At 39.4% G+C, this 14,997-nt stretch overlaps 1 protein-coding gene across 7 annotated transcripts in view; it reads left to right on the forward strand.

Annotated features, from left to right (window-relative positions):
• Nucleotides 1-14,997, forward strand: part of CDC14A (cell division cycle 14A) — a 180,894-nt gene that overhangs the window by 99,848 nt on the left and 66,049 nt on the right. For all 7 annotated transcript variants that reach the window (XM_055403615.2, XM_055403616.2, XM_088835517.1 and 4 more), the window contains one exon: nucleotides 10,508-10,595. In XM_055403615.2, the coding sequence (XP_055259590.1) occupies nucleotides 10,508-10,595 (88 nt within the window). The remainder of the gene's footprint in view (nucleotides 1-10,507; nucleotides 10,596-14,997) is intronic.

Consider the following 14,997-nt stretch of genomic DNA (forward strand, 5'->3'; position numbering starts at 1 on the left):
CTTTTATTTATTTACTGATTTTTGGCTGTGCGTGGGCTTTCTCTGGTTGTGGTGAGCGGGGGTTCTCTTTGTTGCTGTTTGTGGACTTGTCACTGTGGTGGCTTCTCTCGTTGTGGAGCGTGGGCGCAGGCTTCAGTTTGCAGCACTCAGTCAGGCTCGGTAGTTGTGCAACACAGGCTGAGTAACTCCTCAGCACGTGGAATCTTCCTGGACCAGGGATCAAACCCGTGTTCCTTGCCTTGGAGGTGAACACCTATTCACTGTACCACCAGGGAAATCCTAAATGAGAGTCTTGTGATAAGAATGCTTCTTCTAATGCTGTTCGTGACAAGGTCAGCAGAGCACAGGAAGTACTCTGCTCATTCTGCAAAAGGGTCTAGAGCAGTGCTGTCCAATAGAAATATGAGAATCATATTTGTGTATATAATATATATATTCCAAAATTCTAATAGCTGCATTTAAAAAAGTAAAAAGATACGATGAAATTAATTTTAATAATGTGTTTTCTTTAATGTGCTGTACCAGAAATAATATTTTGACATATAATCAATGTAACAATTATTAATGGAGTATTTTATATTTCTAATTTTGAATTGAGCCTTTGAAACCCAGTGTGTAGTTTATACTGCGGCATGTCTCAGTTTGGACCAGCTACATTTCGAGTGCCTGGTAGCCAGACATAGCTAAAGTGCAGATTCTCCAAGGACAGGCTTGCCAATGAACCATCATAAATGACATAAAGCCCAGGATGATGGAACAGGTTACATCTTGCCACTTCAAGTGTTTTAATTTTTCACGTAAGAATTAATTTCAAGGCTCTATTCTATTTAGAAGGTTTGGACTAAGATATTTCAGGCTCTTACATTATTTTTATATGACTTACAAATAGTCCATTGTATAAATTATTGATAAACAAAAGTATTTTCTAAAATATGGTCTCCTTAGGTCCTTTGCCAAGCTGTTGTGGAACTATTTTTTATCATATTTGTACTGATCAAATAGATATAGTCTGGGAGCTATGCTGGGAGGATCAAAAAAGTAACTGCAACATGAGGGCCCAAAAACTTCTGCTAAGAATCAGTGTCCCCTTTTCCAACAGGTTTCTTAAGATATTCTCCAAGAACTTGAGAACTAAGAACAGTCACTCCTTTGAAATCTAACCATCAATAAGTTTATTTAAAAAATTAAAATAGACCTTTAACTCTAGGGAAAAACGGTGAAGATGAAAAAGTATGATTATTCAAATTATGTGTCTATAGGTACGTGAGGACGTATATCCTCTCTAGCAGTAAAGCTTAGTGAATATTGAAAGTATAGGAAAATATTCTGTTTGTAAGACCCTGAAGTAACACCCACATACAGAATCTGCCTTCGGTCAACTTCTGTTCCTTTGTGGGGAACTATCCTTACCGAGTAAGACCTTATTTAAATACCACCGCTCACTAATGAAGCTATTCTTAAGCAGTTGTTATTCGTCAGAGAGAATTTGAAGTTGTATCTTTAGTTTCTTATTTTGATTGTCCCCTAAACAAGATGGGACTTTCCACTACTTACAAGAAGGCTTGCCATATTTGATGATGTCCCTTTGTTGGGCATACACAGATGACTCACAGAGCGGCACCCTAATTTCTAGCTGTGGGGAGGAGAGACGGAGAGAAAGGCAAAGTAAATGGAGCTTCCATGGCAGGATTTGGAGTTGCCTCATCAGTGTGCCTTGCATTTATGACTGCATCTAGAATTTGGCCTATGCAACTTTGAGGAGCAGCTTTAAATATCTTTTGGGGATCAGCTAGAGCTTCAAGTTAATGTAAAACCTACTTCAAAAGCAAAGAGCTTGCTTTGACTTCTTTCTTTGAGCTATTTCCTTTCTGCCATTATGTTTTTCCTCCATAAGTCTTTCCTTTATTTTGAGAAAAAATGCTTTCTATGAAATTATTTTATCATTATGAGGGTATTTCCCAGAATATCAAGTAATTAATAACTTGATGTGGTGCTTTTACGTGCTGGCAAACCTGGGCCATCTCTTTACCGCGGGTTACTTGATGGAAGTGGCTGGAGCTGGGTTTGGCTTCGGCAGGCCTGATGACAGACAGACTGGTTCCTGCTGATTTGAGTGGAGTCACAGTACAGGGCTTCCTTTTGTTTTCTCTCGTTATGGCACATGTGGAAAATGTGACCGTATTTGATCAGCACTGTGTGATCATAGTTTGCAGCTTTTGGCGACTGGCCTGGGAACCCAGGCTGCCCCAGCCCCAGCCCAGGCAACTCCATTCTGTTAAACCAATGGGGAGGCTTTGTTCTACAGAAATAAGGTATGCAGGTCAATGTTTGTTACATGAGAAACAAGAAGCTGCATCACACTCTTTATGGCCTCAATTTGGTAGCTTTTCAGTTAATTTATTGAACAGACATTTATTAAGTACTTCCTGTTTGCTCAGTATATTTGCCAGGCCAATATTTTTTTCAGAAGGTGCCCTGTGATTTCGTGTCTCCGTGGGTGGGTTTAGAGACTTTGTTCTTATCAGCTGCTGTCATACATTCCATATATTCTTGGGCCTCATTCTGCAGGTGTTATCATGTTTGACCTTTCCCACACGCTTCCATCTTTATGTTTGTCAGATTGTCTGTGCAGCATTTCTCGCTGATCTATGACAGGCTGAATGTGGAAAGTTTTGCTTCTGAGACTCTAGCAATTCAGCAATTCATAAGTCATCATTATTGCTATCATCGCCTCTTCTAGAAGGTGATTTCACATTTTCTTGGCCGCACTGCAACGGAGCCCATCTGGGAACTGTTTGTGAGAAAGTGTCAGTCGATTCTGAATGCTTGGGACTGGCTGGGATTTTCTTGGTCCTTGGGTGTCTTCCGTCAAGTCTCCACATCACTCTCAGAGACCATGTTTTAGAAATTAAGTCTGCTTATATCACTCCCCTGCTTTAAGTCCTCCATGGGCTCTACCCTCAGGTAAAGTGTGGAGGAAATGCATACCTGAGTGCAGCCCAGAAAGCCCTTCTGGACATGGGCTTTGCCATCTTCCCCATGTTTGTCCTTTTGCCTTCCTCCTCACACCCAATCTGCACAGCTCCCTGGATGGCAGTGTTTCTTCATACTTTTGTGCCTTCACACATGTTCTTGTTTCTTCTTTCTCCTCCTTGTGACCTTTTCTCCCTTGCGTGCAGTATTTATGTATTTGCATGTCTTAAGCCTTGGACTGCTAGGAGATCAAACCAGTCAATCCTGAAGGAAAGTAACCCTGAATATTCATTCAAGGACTGATGCTCATGCGCACCAATACTTTGGCCACCTGATGCAAAGAGCCGACTCATTGGAAAAGACCCTGATGCTGGGAAAGATAGAAGGCAGGAGGAGAAAGCGGGTGGCAGAGGATGAGATGGTTAGATAACATCACTGACTCAACGGACATGATTTTGAGCAAACGCCGGGAGATAGTGGAGGACAGAAGGGCCTGACATGCTGTAGTACATGGAATCCCAGAGTTGGACACGACTTATCAACTGAAAAACAACAACAAAAACAACAAAGTTGTTCTTAACTCGATGGGAGCTCTTCTCACACAGCCTTGTGTGATGCTGTGTTTACACACCTGTGACATCCCTGCACTCTGGGTACTTGAAGTCAAGAACCGTGTCTCACTCATTTTTGTATCAATAAGTAGCCTGGTAGCACGGAATACTCATAGTGGGCTGTCATTAAATGTTTATGATGAATTATAGTGAATAAGTTCTAAAGGCAGGAGTATAACACATTTCAAGATATTTTGTCTGTTAAAAGTATCTACTTTTCAATGCAAATGAACAAGACATATTAATTAAGATTTTGTAGTGACACTCCAGGGAGAAAATTTATTGATTACGATAGGCAATTTCTTGAAATGACATTTCTTTTCTCTTCCTTCCATCTCTGGACATGTCTCGGGCTTCATTGCAGGTTCTTTCTCTTCCTTTGGCCACCAGAAATGCTACTGGTCTCTAGGCCATTTGACTTCTGGTTCAAAACATTCTCCATGAGTGAGGGGACTGTCTCCAAATTCAACAACCACGTATATGCTGATGGCCTCAAATCTTGATGTCTTGAGCACTGGAAAGGCACCTACACACATGCACGAGATTCTTGTTCCCTGAAGGGGCATTCACTGGATGGGGCTGTGGGAGAAGGCCCCTAAATGTTTTCTGTGTTTAGAGGTGATGCAGTCATCCACATGGGGCTCCTCTTTCCCTCTACGACACTGTTCGTCTCAAAGTTCAGTTCAGTTCATTCGCTTAGTCGTGTCCGACTCTTTGCAACCCCATGAACCGCAGCATGCCAGGCCTCCCTGTCCATCACAAACTCCTGGAATCCACCCAAACCCACCATCTCATCCTCTGTCATCTCCTTCTCCTCCTGCCCTCAATCTTTCCCAGCATCAGGGTCTTTTCAAATGAGTCAGCTCTTCGCATCAGGTGGCCAAGTATTAGATTTTCAGCTTCAACATCAGTCCTTTCAGTGAACACCCAGGACTGATCTCCTTGCAGTCCAAGGGACTCTCAAGAGTCTTCTCCACCACAGTTCAAAAGCATCAATTCTTCGGCGCTCAGCTTTATTCACAGTCCAACTCTCACATCCATACATGACCACTGGAAAAACCATAGCCTTGACTAGATGGACCTTTGTTGGCAAAGTAATGTCTCTGTTTTTTAATATGCTGTCTAGGTTAGTCATAACTTTCTTTCCAAGGAGTAAGCGTCTTTTAATTTCATGACTGCAGTCACCATCAGCAATGATTTTGGACCCCAGAAAAATAAAGTCAGCCACTGTTTCCACTGTTTCCCCATCTATTTGCCATGAAATAATGGGACCGGATGCCATGATCTTAGTTTTCTGAATGTTGAGCTTTAAGCCAACTTTTTCACTCTCCTCTTTCACCTTCATCAAGAGGCTTTTTAGTTCTTCTTCACTTTCTGCCATCAGGGTGGTGTCATCTGCATATCTGAGGTTATTGATATTTCTCCCGGCAATCTTGATTCCAGCTTGTGCTTCCTCCAGCCCAGTGTTTCTCATGATGTACTCTGCATATAAGTTAAATAAGCAGGTGACAATATACAGCCTTGACGTACTCCTTTTCCTATTTGGAACCAGTCTGTTGTTCCATGTCCAGTTCTAACTGTTGCTTCCTGACCTGCATACAGGTTTCTCAAGAGGCAGGTCAAGAGGATCTAAAGTAATGATCTAGAGTTATAATTATTATTTAAAGCTAAATAGCGAGGCGACTTAATTTAAACCAAATACCTCAAATACTTACTTTGCGTTAAGCTCACAAAGTGCCAGTCATGACAGCATATTTGTATTTATGTAATACAACTATCGGAGAAGGCAATGGCAACCCACTCCAGCCCTCTTGCCTGGAAAATCCCATGGATGGAGGAGCCTGGTGGGCTGCTGTCCACGGGGTTGCACAGAGTCGGACACAACTGAAGCGATTTAGCAGTAGAAGCAGCAGCAATATGACTATAATGTCAACACTATTTCATTGTTTCAGAAAGTAAGGAAATATAAAGAAGGTGTTTTAATGAATAAAAAAGACCTTGTAGTTCTGTCTTTATTTTAAAAATAATCTTTGTGCCATCATGAAACCTCTTATTTACGTGTATGATAACACTTACCACAGTTTAATGCAACTTTTTCTTTAATGAATGTCTTAGTTCAACCTGCTGTAACAAAGAGTTGTAGACTGTGTGGCTTAAACAACAGTCACTTATTCTCACAGTTCTGGAGGCTGGGAAATCCAAGATCAAGACACTGGCAGAACTTTTGCCTGGAAATGGCCCTCCTCCTGGTTCATGGATGGCCAGATTCTTCTATGTCCTCCCTGTGTCCTCACAGAGGGAGCTCTCTGGGGGTCTCTTATAAGGTCACTAATCCATTCGTAAGGATTCCATCGTCATAACCTAATCTCCCAAAGGGCCCACTTCCTAATACCATTCCACTGGGGATTTGGTTTCAACATGTGAATTTTGGGAAGGCACAAACATTCAGTCTATAGCAATGGGTAGAGTGGAGATGGTAATAACACCAACCTTAAAGGTTGCCCTAAGGAAACAAGTTGCATGTAATACTGTAGTGCCTAGCGCAGAGCCTGTGGTGTATATGTGTTTGCTGTTATTCTTATTAATGTTATTTGTTACTTGTTTTTATACTCCTTAAGAGAACAGAGGGAATATTTTTTATTTTACGTATGATACCAAATTATAGTCTTTGATATATAATAAAGGCTTAGCAAATATTTTAATGAATTTTGAATCATGCTTAAAAACTGTTTATCTGTATTGTATTAGAAAACACATATGTTGATAAAGGGAACCAGTCCAGTAATTGTCAACCCAAGGTCTATCTTTTCTCTCTTACTGTCTGTTTTTTATAGTGGTAAAATGGCCAAATGTTTTTCAGTATTCTTTTCAGAGACTGCCACCTTCTTAGAAGTTGTAAAAATTCATGTGTTCAAATCAAGTTAGATTTCATTTAATTCTTATTCAAGAAATTTTTCAGTTTTTGCTGTTTTTCTTTTACTTTGCAAGAAACATTGATTGCTTTTTCTTTGCAAATTATTTTTTTTGCAAACTAAATGCACCAGGAGAGTTAACTATTCCAAAGAAATGTGGTGAGTCTTTTGTAAGCTCAAGTATCCCAGAGTTACATGAATGTTAATACATAAATGTATCAGTTTCAAGAACTCAGATTTCCATTTTGGGGTTTTCTTGCAGTGAAGAACATCTGCGGTTTCTCTACATAGGTTGTAGGCTTAGATTGGAAAAGGTAAAATCATTCTCTCACTTCACCTTTGCCTAGATGTTAGTTTGTAAAACGTGGTAACGTTGGAAAGTACCTTAAGTTCCTGTCTGATCTAGGTTTCTTGGAAGTGCGTGTGTGTACGTGTGTGCACATGTGCACACTCATATGCACAGGCACACACATTTAATTAGAAAAACCAGCTTGTGTCATCATAAGTATTTTATAATTGATAAATATTGACATTTGTATAATCTACTGTGAAGGAAGGCATGGATATTAATTTTGGAAACTTACCAGTAAGTTTATGTATTATTCAGTTAAAAGCTGTAATTTTATTATTAATTTTTTTTTGTTATATTTGGATCTAAGACCTAAATCTTATTGTTTACACCATTAACCTTATCCAAGCTACTAAACGTAACCCACTATTATTTAAAGTTTATCTAACGTTTTTGGGTAGGCAGACTTGGCAACATATTCTTTTGGTTTTGTGAGCGAGTCTATTGCCTCTCTCCATATAATTGATTACAGAAGGTTACTATTTAACCAAACAGATGTCTATAATCCGAATAAACAGACATAGCACAATGTATTTATGTAGGCCCACTTCCTGTTCAAGGATACAGGAATAGTAAACATAGGAACCTGTTTTCTTCTACTGTTCATAAATAGTTGGTTTTAGCCTTTTGGTGATTACAGCACACCTTTATTTTTGAATTTTTAAAATGTTTTAAGTTTAAAAATTACTTGAGAGGGTATTGGGCCATTAATTTGACTGCTTTATTTAAATAAGAAAATGTTTAATTATCATAAACAGCTATATATTATATTCTTTATTAAAATTGTTCTAAATAGATAGCAATGCTTGGCATTTAATTTGGCACGAACACTCATAGCATCTTTAAGATTTTATTTAGGACATTATAGAGATTTTATGTTTATCATGATTAGATTAATGCAATTCAGACATTTACACGGTGTCATGTAAAGTTTCATTTATAACTTTTTATATCTGGAAAGAACCATCTGCATTTTAAACATGAAAATTGCACAGCTAAGTTATGGTTTTTGTGAAAGTCAAATCCAATCGGCAGTATAAGTGATTAAAGTAGAGGCTCCAGATTTCCTTGGTGGCATTACTTTAAATGGCTGAGTGGTAAAGAATCCGCCTGCCAATGCAGGAGACATGCAGAGGTGGGTTTGGTCCCGGGGAAGATCCCCTGGAGGAGGAAATGGCAACCCACTCCAGTATTCTTGCCTGGAAGATTCCATGGACAGAAGAGCCTGGCAGGCTGCAGTTCTTGGGATCCTAAAGAGTCAGACACAACTGGGCAACTGAGCATGTACATGCACACATGAGCTCTTACAGCAGAGTGCAGACTGTATTTGACACAGATCCCCACATTGAGGTCTGTGCCGAGTGGTGGAGGACAGAGCATTTTATGTGGATTACCTTGGCCCAGCAGAGAGAACTGCCTTCCTTCCCTGCCTGGGGAGGTACCTATGCAGTGCTATAGAGGGTGGAGACTTGGAGACTGGAAGCTGCACCTGGTGGTGGGGTGGGAGTAGGGGTTGAGGGTGGGCTAAACAATGCTTGTGGGGAGAAGAGATACATACCTTTTGTGATGCACTGCACAACTGTGTCCCGGGAGCATGCAAAGTTTGGGTACCCTCAGTCCTGCCCCAGTGTTCCAGGGGTTCAGAGGCACACCAGGAGGGGAAGAAAGTGACGGAGATAAAGGAGTAGTGGGAGGATGCTCAACCCCTTGCCTGGTTTTCAGGTGTTTCCTGAGGGTCCTAGAGTGTGTAGAGCAGAGACAGAGCTGTTGATTAAAGTCAGTCCACTCATGTGTTTTATCTGGTTTACTAGTATTAAAAAACTTAATTTAAAATATTTCAAATAGAGAGAGATTTTACATGAACATCCAGTTGGAAGATCGGTCCTATTCAATCAACTTTCCTGTGGCCAGTTGGCTAGGACTGAGGAGCATTTGCCTCTATTTATGTTTCTTGCCTTTTCATACTGTTCATGGGGTCCTCAAGGCACTTCAGTATTCACTGAAGTGGTTTGCCATTCTCTTCTCCAGTGGACCACGTTTTGTCAGAACTCTCCACCATGGTCTGTCCGCCTTGGGTGGCCCTACACGGCATGGCTCATAGTTTCATTGTTAGACAAGGCTGTGGTCCATGTGATCAGTTTGGTTAGTTTTCTGTGATTGTGGTTTCATTCTGTCTTCTCTCTATGGATAAGGATAAGAGGCTTATGGAAGCTTCCTGATGGGAGAGACTGACTGTGGGGGAAACTGGGTCTTACTCTGATGAGTGGGGCCTTGCTCAGTAAATCTTTAATCCTATTTTCTGTTGATGGGCTGGGCTGTGTTCCCTTTCTGTTTTTTGGCCTGAGACCAAACTATGGTAGGGTTAATGAAGGTGATGGCGACCTCCTTCGAAAGGACTTGTGCACATGTAGTTGTATTTAGTGTCCCTGACCCTGCAGCAGGCCACTGTCTTGGGCTCCAAAATCACTGCAGATGGTGACTGTGGCCATGAAATTAAAAGATGCTTGCTCCTTGGAGGAAAAGCTATGATAATCCTAGACAGCATATTAAAAAGCAGAGACATTACTTTGCTGACAAAGGTCCATCTAGTCAAAGCTATGGTTTTTCCAGTAGTTATGTATGGATGTGAGAGTTGGTTGGATCATAAAGAACTCTGAGTGCCGAAGAATTGATACTTTTGAACTGTGGTGTTGGAGAAGACTCTTGAGAATCCTTTGGACTGCAAAGAGGTCAAAGTTGTCAATCCTAAAGGAAATCAGTCCTGAATATTCATTGGAAGGACTGATACTGAAGCTGAAGCTCCAGTACTTTGGCCACTTGATGGGAAGAACTGACTCACTGGAAAAGACCCTGATGCTGGGAAAGATTGAAGGCAGGAGGAGAAGGGGATGACAGAGGATGAGATGGTTGGATGGCATCACCGACTCGATAGACGTGAGTTTGAGCAAGCTCTGGGCATTGATGATGGACAGGGAAGCCTGGCGTGCTGTAGTCCATGGGGTTGCAAAGAGTCGGACACGATTGAGCGACTGAACTGAGCTGATGTCTCTTGCCTGACCCTTGTAACTGCTGGGCTTGTAGCCCCTGCAGTAGACCCTGGCTGTCTCCAGTTTGTGGTATACCATGAGGGTTTGATGAGCCTCTGTCTCTCATTCCTGACTTCTGTTTCCCAGTATAAAGATCAGCACTGACAAAATATAGAAACCTACAAAAACAAACAAAAAATGGAGGTGTGTTCTTCATGACCCAGATATTTTTAGATTTTTTTTTTCATTGTTTAAAGGATGTTTACCATATTCATGGAAATTGCTTGTATTTTATGTCTTCTATTGTTTGCCTTTATTTCTTGCCAGGACAAGCAATGTTTGTTTTCATTTCATTTTCATTGCAGAGTAGCCAAGAGACAAAATTATTTTCAGCAAAGTATCTCCACTTTAAATAAAGTTTTCTAAACTTTTCTAGGTAAAAATTTTCTGAAGCGGATTGAATGCATAAACATTTTGAGAATCAGATGTGTTTTTAAGCTGTATTATTTTGTCTTCATATATGTCCAGTTAGTCTAGTACTAATAGAGTGAAAAGCAGTTTTATTTGTAAGGGTTTTCTGAATTGTATAAGGATTATAAAATATTTTTCTTCTCTTTTCTCACAAAATTCTCCCAGCGAGTTGAAAATGGTGACTTCAACTGGATTGTTCCAGGAAAATTTTTAGCATTTAGTGGACCGCATCCCAAAAGCAAAATTGAAAATGGTAGGTTTTTCTTCATTTTACCCTCCAAAAATTTGTTTTAGTTCATCTTTCATTTCTTGATTTCCTGACAATCCTTTCTTTTGGTAATATTCTCCAAAGAATATTTATTAATTGAAAAATTGAACAGTAGTAATTAGTATGTTAAATTTAGAGTTTAGTAAGCGTAACTGTTATCACTGTTTTAAAACTAGCAAATTTGTAGGTTGCTGTTAATAGGGTGTTCACTTTATCTTGACCCAATTATTAAAGAAGAATCTGAGAAACCAGCTGATCACAATAAGCAGGGTGATGAATTCTGTCAGCTGATCTCAGATTTATTTGGTGGTGGAGGCGTGCTGCACATCGCAGTATTCTTTTGGGAACAACACGATGAATAATGTGATGATGGTGATGATAGGGGTCATTTATTAAGTGCTTACTGTGTGCTGATTGCCAGCTAATCACAGCATCATCCCATTTAGTGCATACACAATTCGATGTGGTGTAGGCACTGTCTCCATTTCACAGAGGAGGAAACCGAGGCTCATGAGCAGGGAATTTGCCCAAGTTCACAGAGTAATATGCAGAACTGGTCGTTCTTCAGCCCAGAGTATAGCTTCTAAACCTTGTTACCACACTGATCTGTTCAGTTCCATCGTTACAACTAGGAACAATCTTCCAGCTGACAAAAGTTAAACTACTTATTTGCAGTCTTTGTATAGCCAGAGGCATACATATTCAGGAAAAAGAAAAAAAGACTAAAAATAAGCCTCTTGAGGGAAGGGACATAGGTATACCTATGGCTAATTCATATTGATGTTTGGCAGAAACCAACACAGTACTGTAAAGCAATTACTCTTCAATTAAAAATAAATAAATTTAATAAAAAATAAGCCTTTTGAATGAAATAGGGTTGGCTATGTGAGTTTCCTCATTAGCATATATTTTTTTTACCTTTTTTTTTTTTTTAACCTCACATTCCCTAGACACAAATAATGATAGGCACCAAAGGTTAAAGAATAATTTATGGGAGAAATACATAAAATTAAAAAATATCACCCATGAACATAATAACTCATCTTTTTCCTGCCCCCATCTGGTCTACAGTTGGAACTCTAGTCCTCCAAAGAAACATAATTTAAGACCCCTATTCTAGATTTATTCTTCTTTAAATTATCATCATCATCATAACTGTTTATTACAAAATATAGTTTCATTGTATATGGGTATTCATGCATTTGGATTTGATCTTTTGTTTGCGTTTCCACACATGTGCTTATCATTTCATACCTATCATCTGTCTCCCAGGGAACTTCGCTTGAATTATGGTTTTCCTCTGGGGGTGGGTAATCCTCCTGACAAACAGGAGGTTGCTGTACTGAAGCCAGAGTTAGATCTTTTTATTCACAAATTTGCTCATGAGTCTTTTTCACTCCAGACATTGACTGATTAACCTCTGTTCTGTTGGATTATTAGGAATAACTTGTTAAGTGCCTGAGGGAACTGCTTTTCCAGAGTTTGTCTTCAAGACAGGATTGATTAAATCTCCCTTTTGTGCAAAATGACCCAACTCAGACCCAGAAAACTTTAGTAGGCATATGGTTTCTGTAGTGGCTTTGTTTTTGCATGAAGCTGAAAGAATTTTACCATTTAGGAGAGAAGCTGAGGAGTATAATTAAAAAAAAAAACATTTAAAATATTTTTATAGAGGCAATGCCTGATTCTCATTTTTAAAAAAGAAGAAAATGCAGATGAACTAGTATTAGCAGTATAAAAAGTGATCTATAATTGTAACTATGTTTTCTGGGTTTATTAGTTGGTGGTGGGATTATTGAGGATTTTAATTTTCTGTTTCTCTGTTTTTTTTTTTTCTATTTGCACACATTTTTTTTCCCTAAAGAGTACACCCACAGACTTAAAAAAAAATTATTTTTTTATCAGCATGGCGTTATAACATGACTGATGTCTTTTAACAACTTTTTTTCACGGAACGTATCACAGACTCCTTTCTATGGCATGGAGATCTTCATTATAAATATAGATAATGATAAATCTTCATGATAAATGTCGATCTTCATTATAATTTTCCATGAATGCATTCAATGACTATACCATAGTTTTGCTAATCACTTAATTTTGAATGAGATCTGGGTTATTCACAGTTTTTCACTTTCTAAAAACTGTAGTGGTTGGCATACTTGTCCATATATCTTTTTTGCAGCCCCAGTTTCTTAATTCTCAGAAGAATCACAAGGTAAAAGGACATAAATACTTTATGCGTCAGTTCTTAATTGTCAAAAATCTTAAAATTATTTCCAGTCCTATTTTACAATATGGAGAAATAGTTAGCTACCATTTGCTTATGTGCCAGGAGTGATGCTAAGCCTTTTGTGCACACTTCATCTATTTAATAATCAGAACCACTCCCTGAGCAGGAGGTAGCTATTTTGTGGATGAGAAGGTGGAGGCTTGGTAACCTAACTTGCCCAGGTTGACAGAGCTGGGAAGTAGCATTGTGTGGATTCAAACAGGTCTCTTTGATTCCAAATTCTGTGTTCTTTAATATTTTACTTCAGAGGAAAAACATGTTCACTACAGAAACTTTAAGCAATCTAGATAAAAAGTCACATGTAATTATATTATCTAAAAATAACCACTGTCAAGTCATCACTCTATATACATCTTTTCTTTTCTGAATACATATATTGTGCCCTCTCACACTGAGGGGGAAAAAAAAGATGTGAAAGTGCTGCTTATATAATACTTGTCAGTTTTTATGTCTGGAGCAATTTCATTTAAGGCTGTAATTAGTAGAATATTGATACTTCACCAGAATCCCCATTTAAAATCTGATATTAAAAAAAATAAAATCTGATATTCACTGAAAGTGTCATTATATTTTTTGCAAAGGTAAAGAGTCCTTTTTGAACTTAAGAAAAAATTTTTTGATGTAATTAGTAAACTTGATCCAGTTACAGTGAAATCCTGGCACATTCTTTTTTCTTTTTTGAGTCGAGACACCCTGTGTTTCCTGGGGAGGCTGAAAGTCGTGTTAGGGGGTTTTTTAGTAGAAAAGGTATACTTTTAAGAAATTAACACTCAAATAACTGTTGCTGGGATATAGTAGAAGGAAGCCCTAAAATCTTGGGATCTGGCAGAAAGCATTATAACAATCTTAAGTGTGTGTGGTGTCAGCAGAGACTAACTAGGAATTCCTTTCAGCCATCTTTGTTCACATTTTTTTTTGACGGGTTGGAAGGGAGAAACCCTACCCCCTTTCTGGTTAATAAACTTGACTAATATAGCAGTAGAACAAATTCAATTTCAAATTTTTTCAAAAAATCCCCCAAATTCTCAGGTAGCAATGTCCTTCCATTTCCACCTTAAAAAGGAAGTAAAAAGCACAGAGAAAGACAGCTTGGAACAGAGAACCCCAATTTGAAGTGTCACCTTGATCATTTAAGGAGAGAAGCTCAAGGTGTATAGCCTGAGCTGGTTGAAGCCCGGCTCTGTCCCTAACTGGCTGTATTGTTGTTGTTCTGTCGCTCAGTCATATCCAACTCTGCGACCCCAGCAGCACGCCAGGCCTCTCTGTCCTTCACCATCTCGTGAAGTTTGCCCAAGTTCATGTCCATTGCATTGGTTAACTGACTGTGTTTACTTAATACCAATTCCTCAACTTCTCTCAGTGTCAAAAGGGGGAAAGTAGGATACACACTGCAGGCATTTGGTGAGGATTACAGATATTATAGCACAGTGGTAAAAAAAAAATCTGCCTGCCAATGCAGGAGACACGAGAGATGTGGGTTGGAGCCCTGAGAGGGGAAGATCCCCTCTGAAATTTAATTTCCCCTGAAATGGCAACCTACTCCAATTTTCTTGCCTGGGAAATCCCGTGGACAGAGGAGCCTGGTGAGCTACAGTCCATGGTGTCACAAAGAGTCGGGCATGACTCAGCAACTGAGCACACACAGCAGAGATGTTTTAGGAAGTGTCTTGCATAGTGCTGGGCACATTAACAGGTGTTATTAGAGAGCAGATACTCTGATTATATTTTTATCATTAGAACCTAATAAACATATTTTACTGCTTTACAGTTTGCCTGCCTATATTGCTGTTTTAACTTTTAACAAAGAATGGGTGGATTGGTCATTTGACTTCACTGTTCTGAAGTTTCCTAACTTTAAATGAGAGGCTGGGAAGAGATGCATTTTTACAATCCCTCTTTCTGATAATCTTTCTGGTCAGTGCCAGGGCTGTGCTTGAGCTTTATGGTGCCAGGGCTCCATCTAGCGGCCAGACGGAAGAAGGTTTGTTTGAATGGTCCATCAGCTCACATTCCACATTGCTAAAACCAGTCCCCTATCAGAAGCATCTGAACACAGTAAAAACACCCACAAACAGTTATTTAGAAGTCAGAGGA

Source organism: Moschus berezovskii, chromosome 4 (genome assembly GCF_049115385.1).
Source record: "Moschus berezovskii isolate FMDL1 chromosome 4, NW_MosBer_1.0, whole genome shotgun sequence".
In the NCBI taxonomy this organism is placed as follows: Eukaryota; Metazoa; Chordata; class Mammalia; order Artiodactyla; family Moschidae; genus Moschus; species Moschus berezovskii.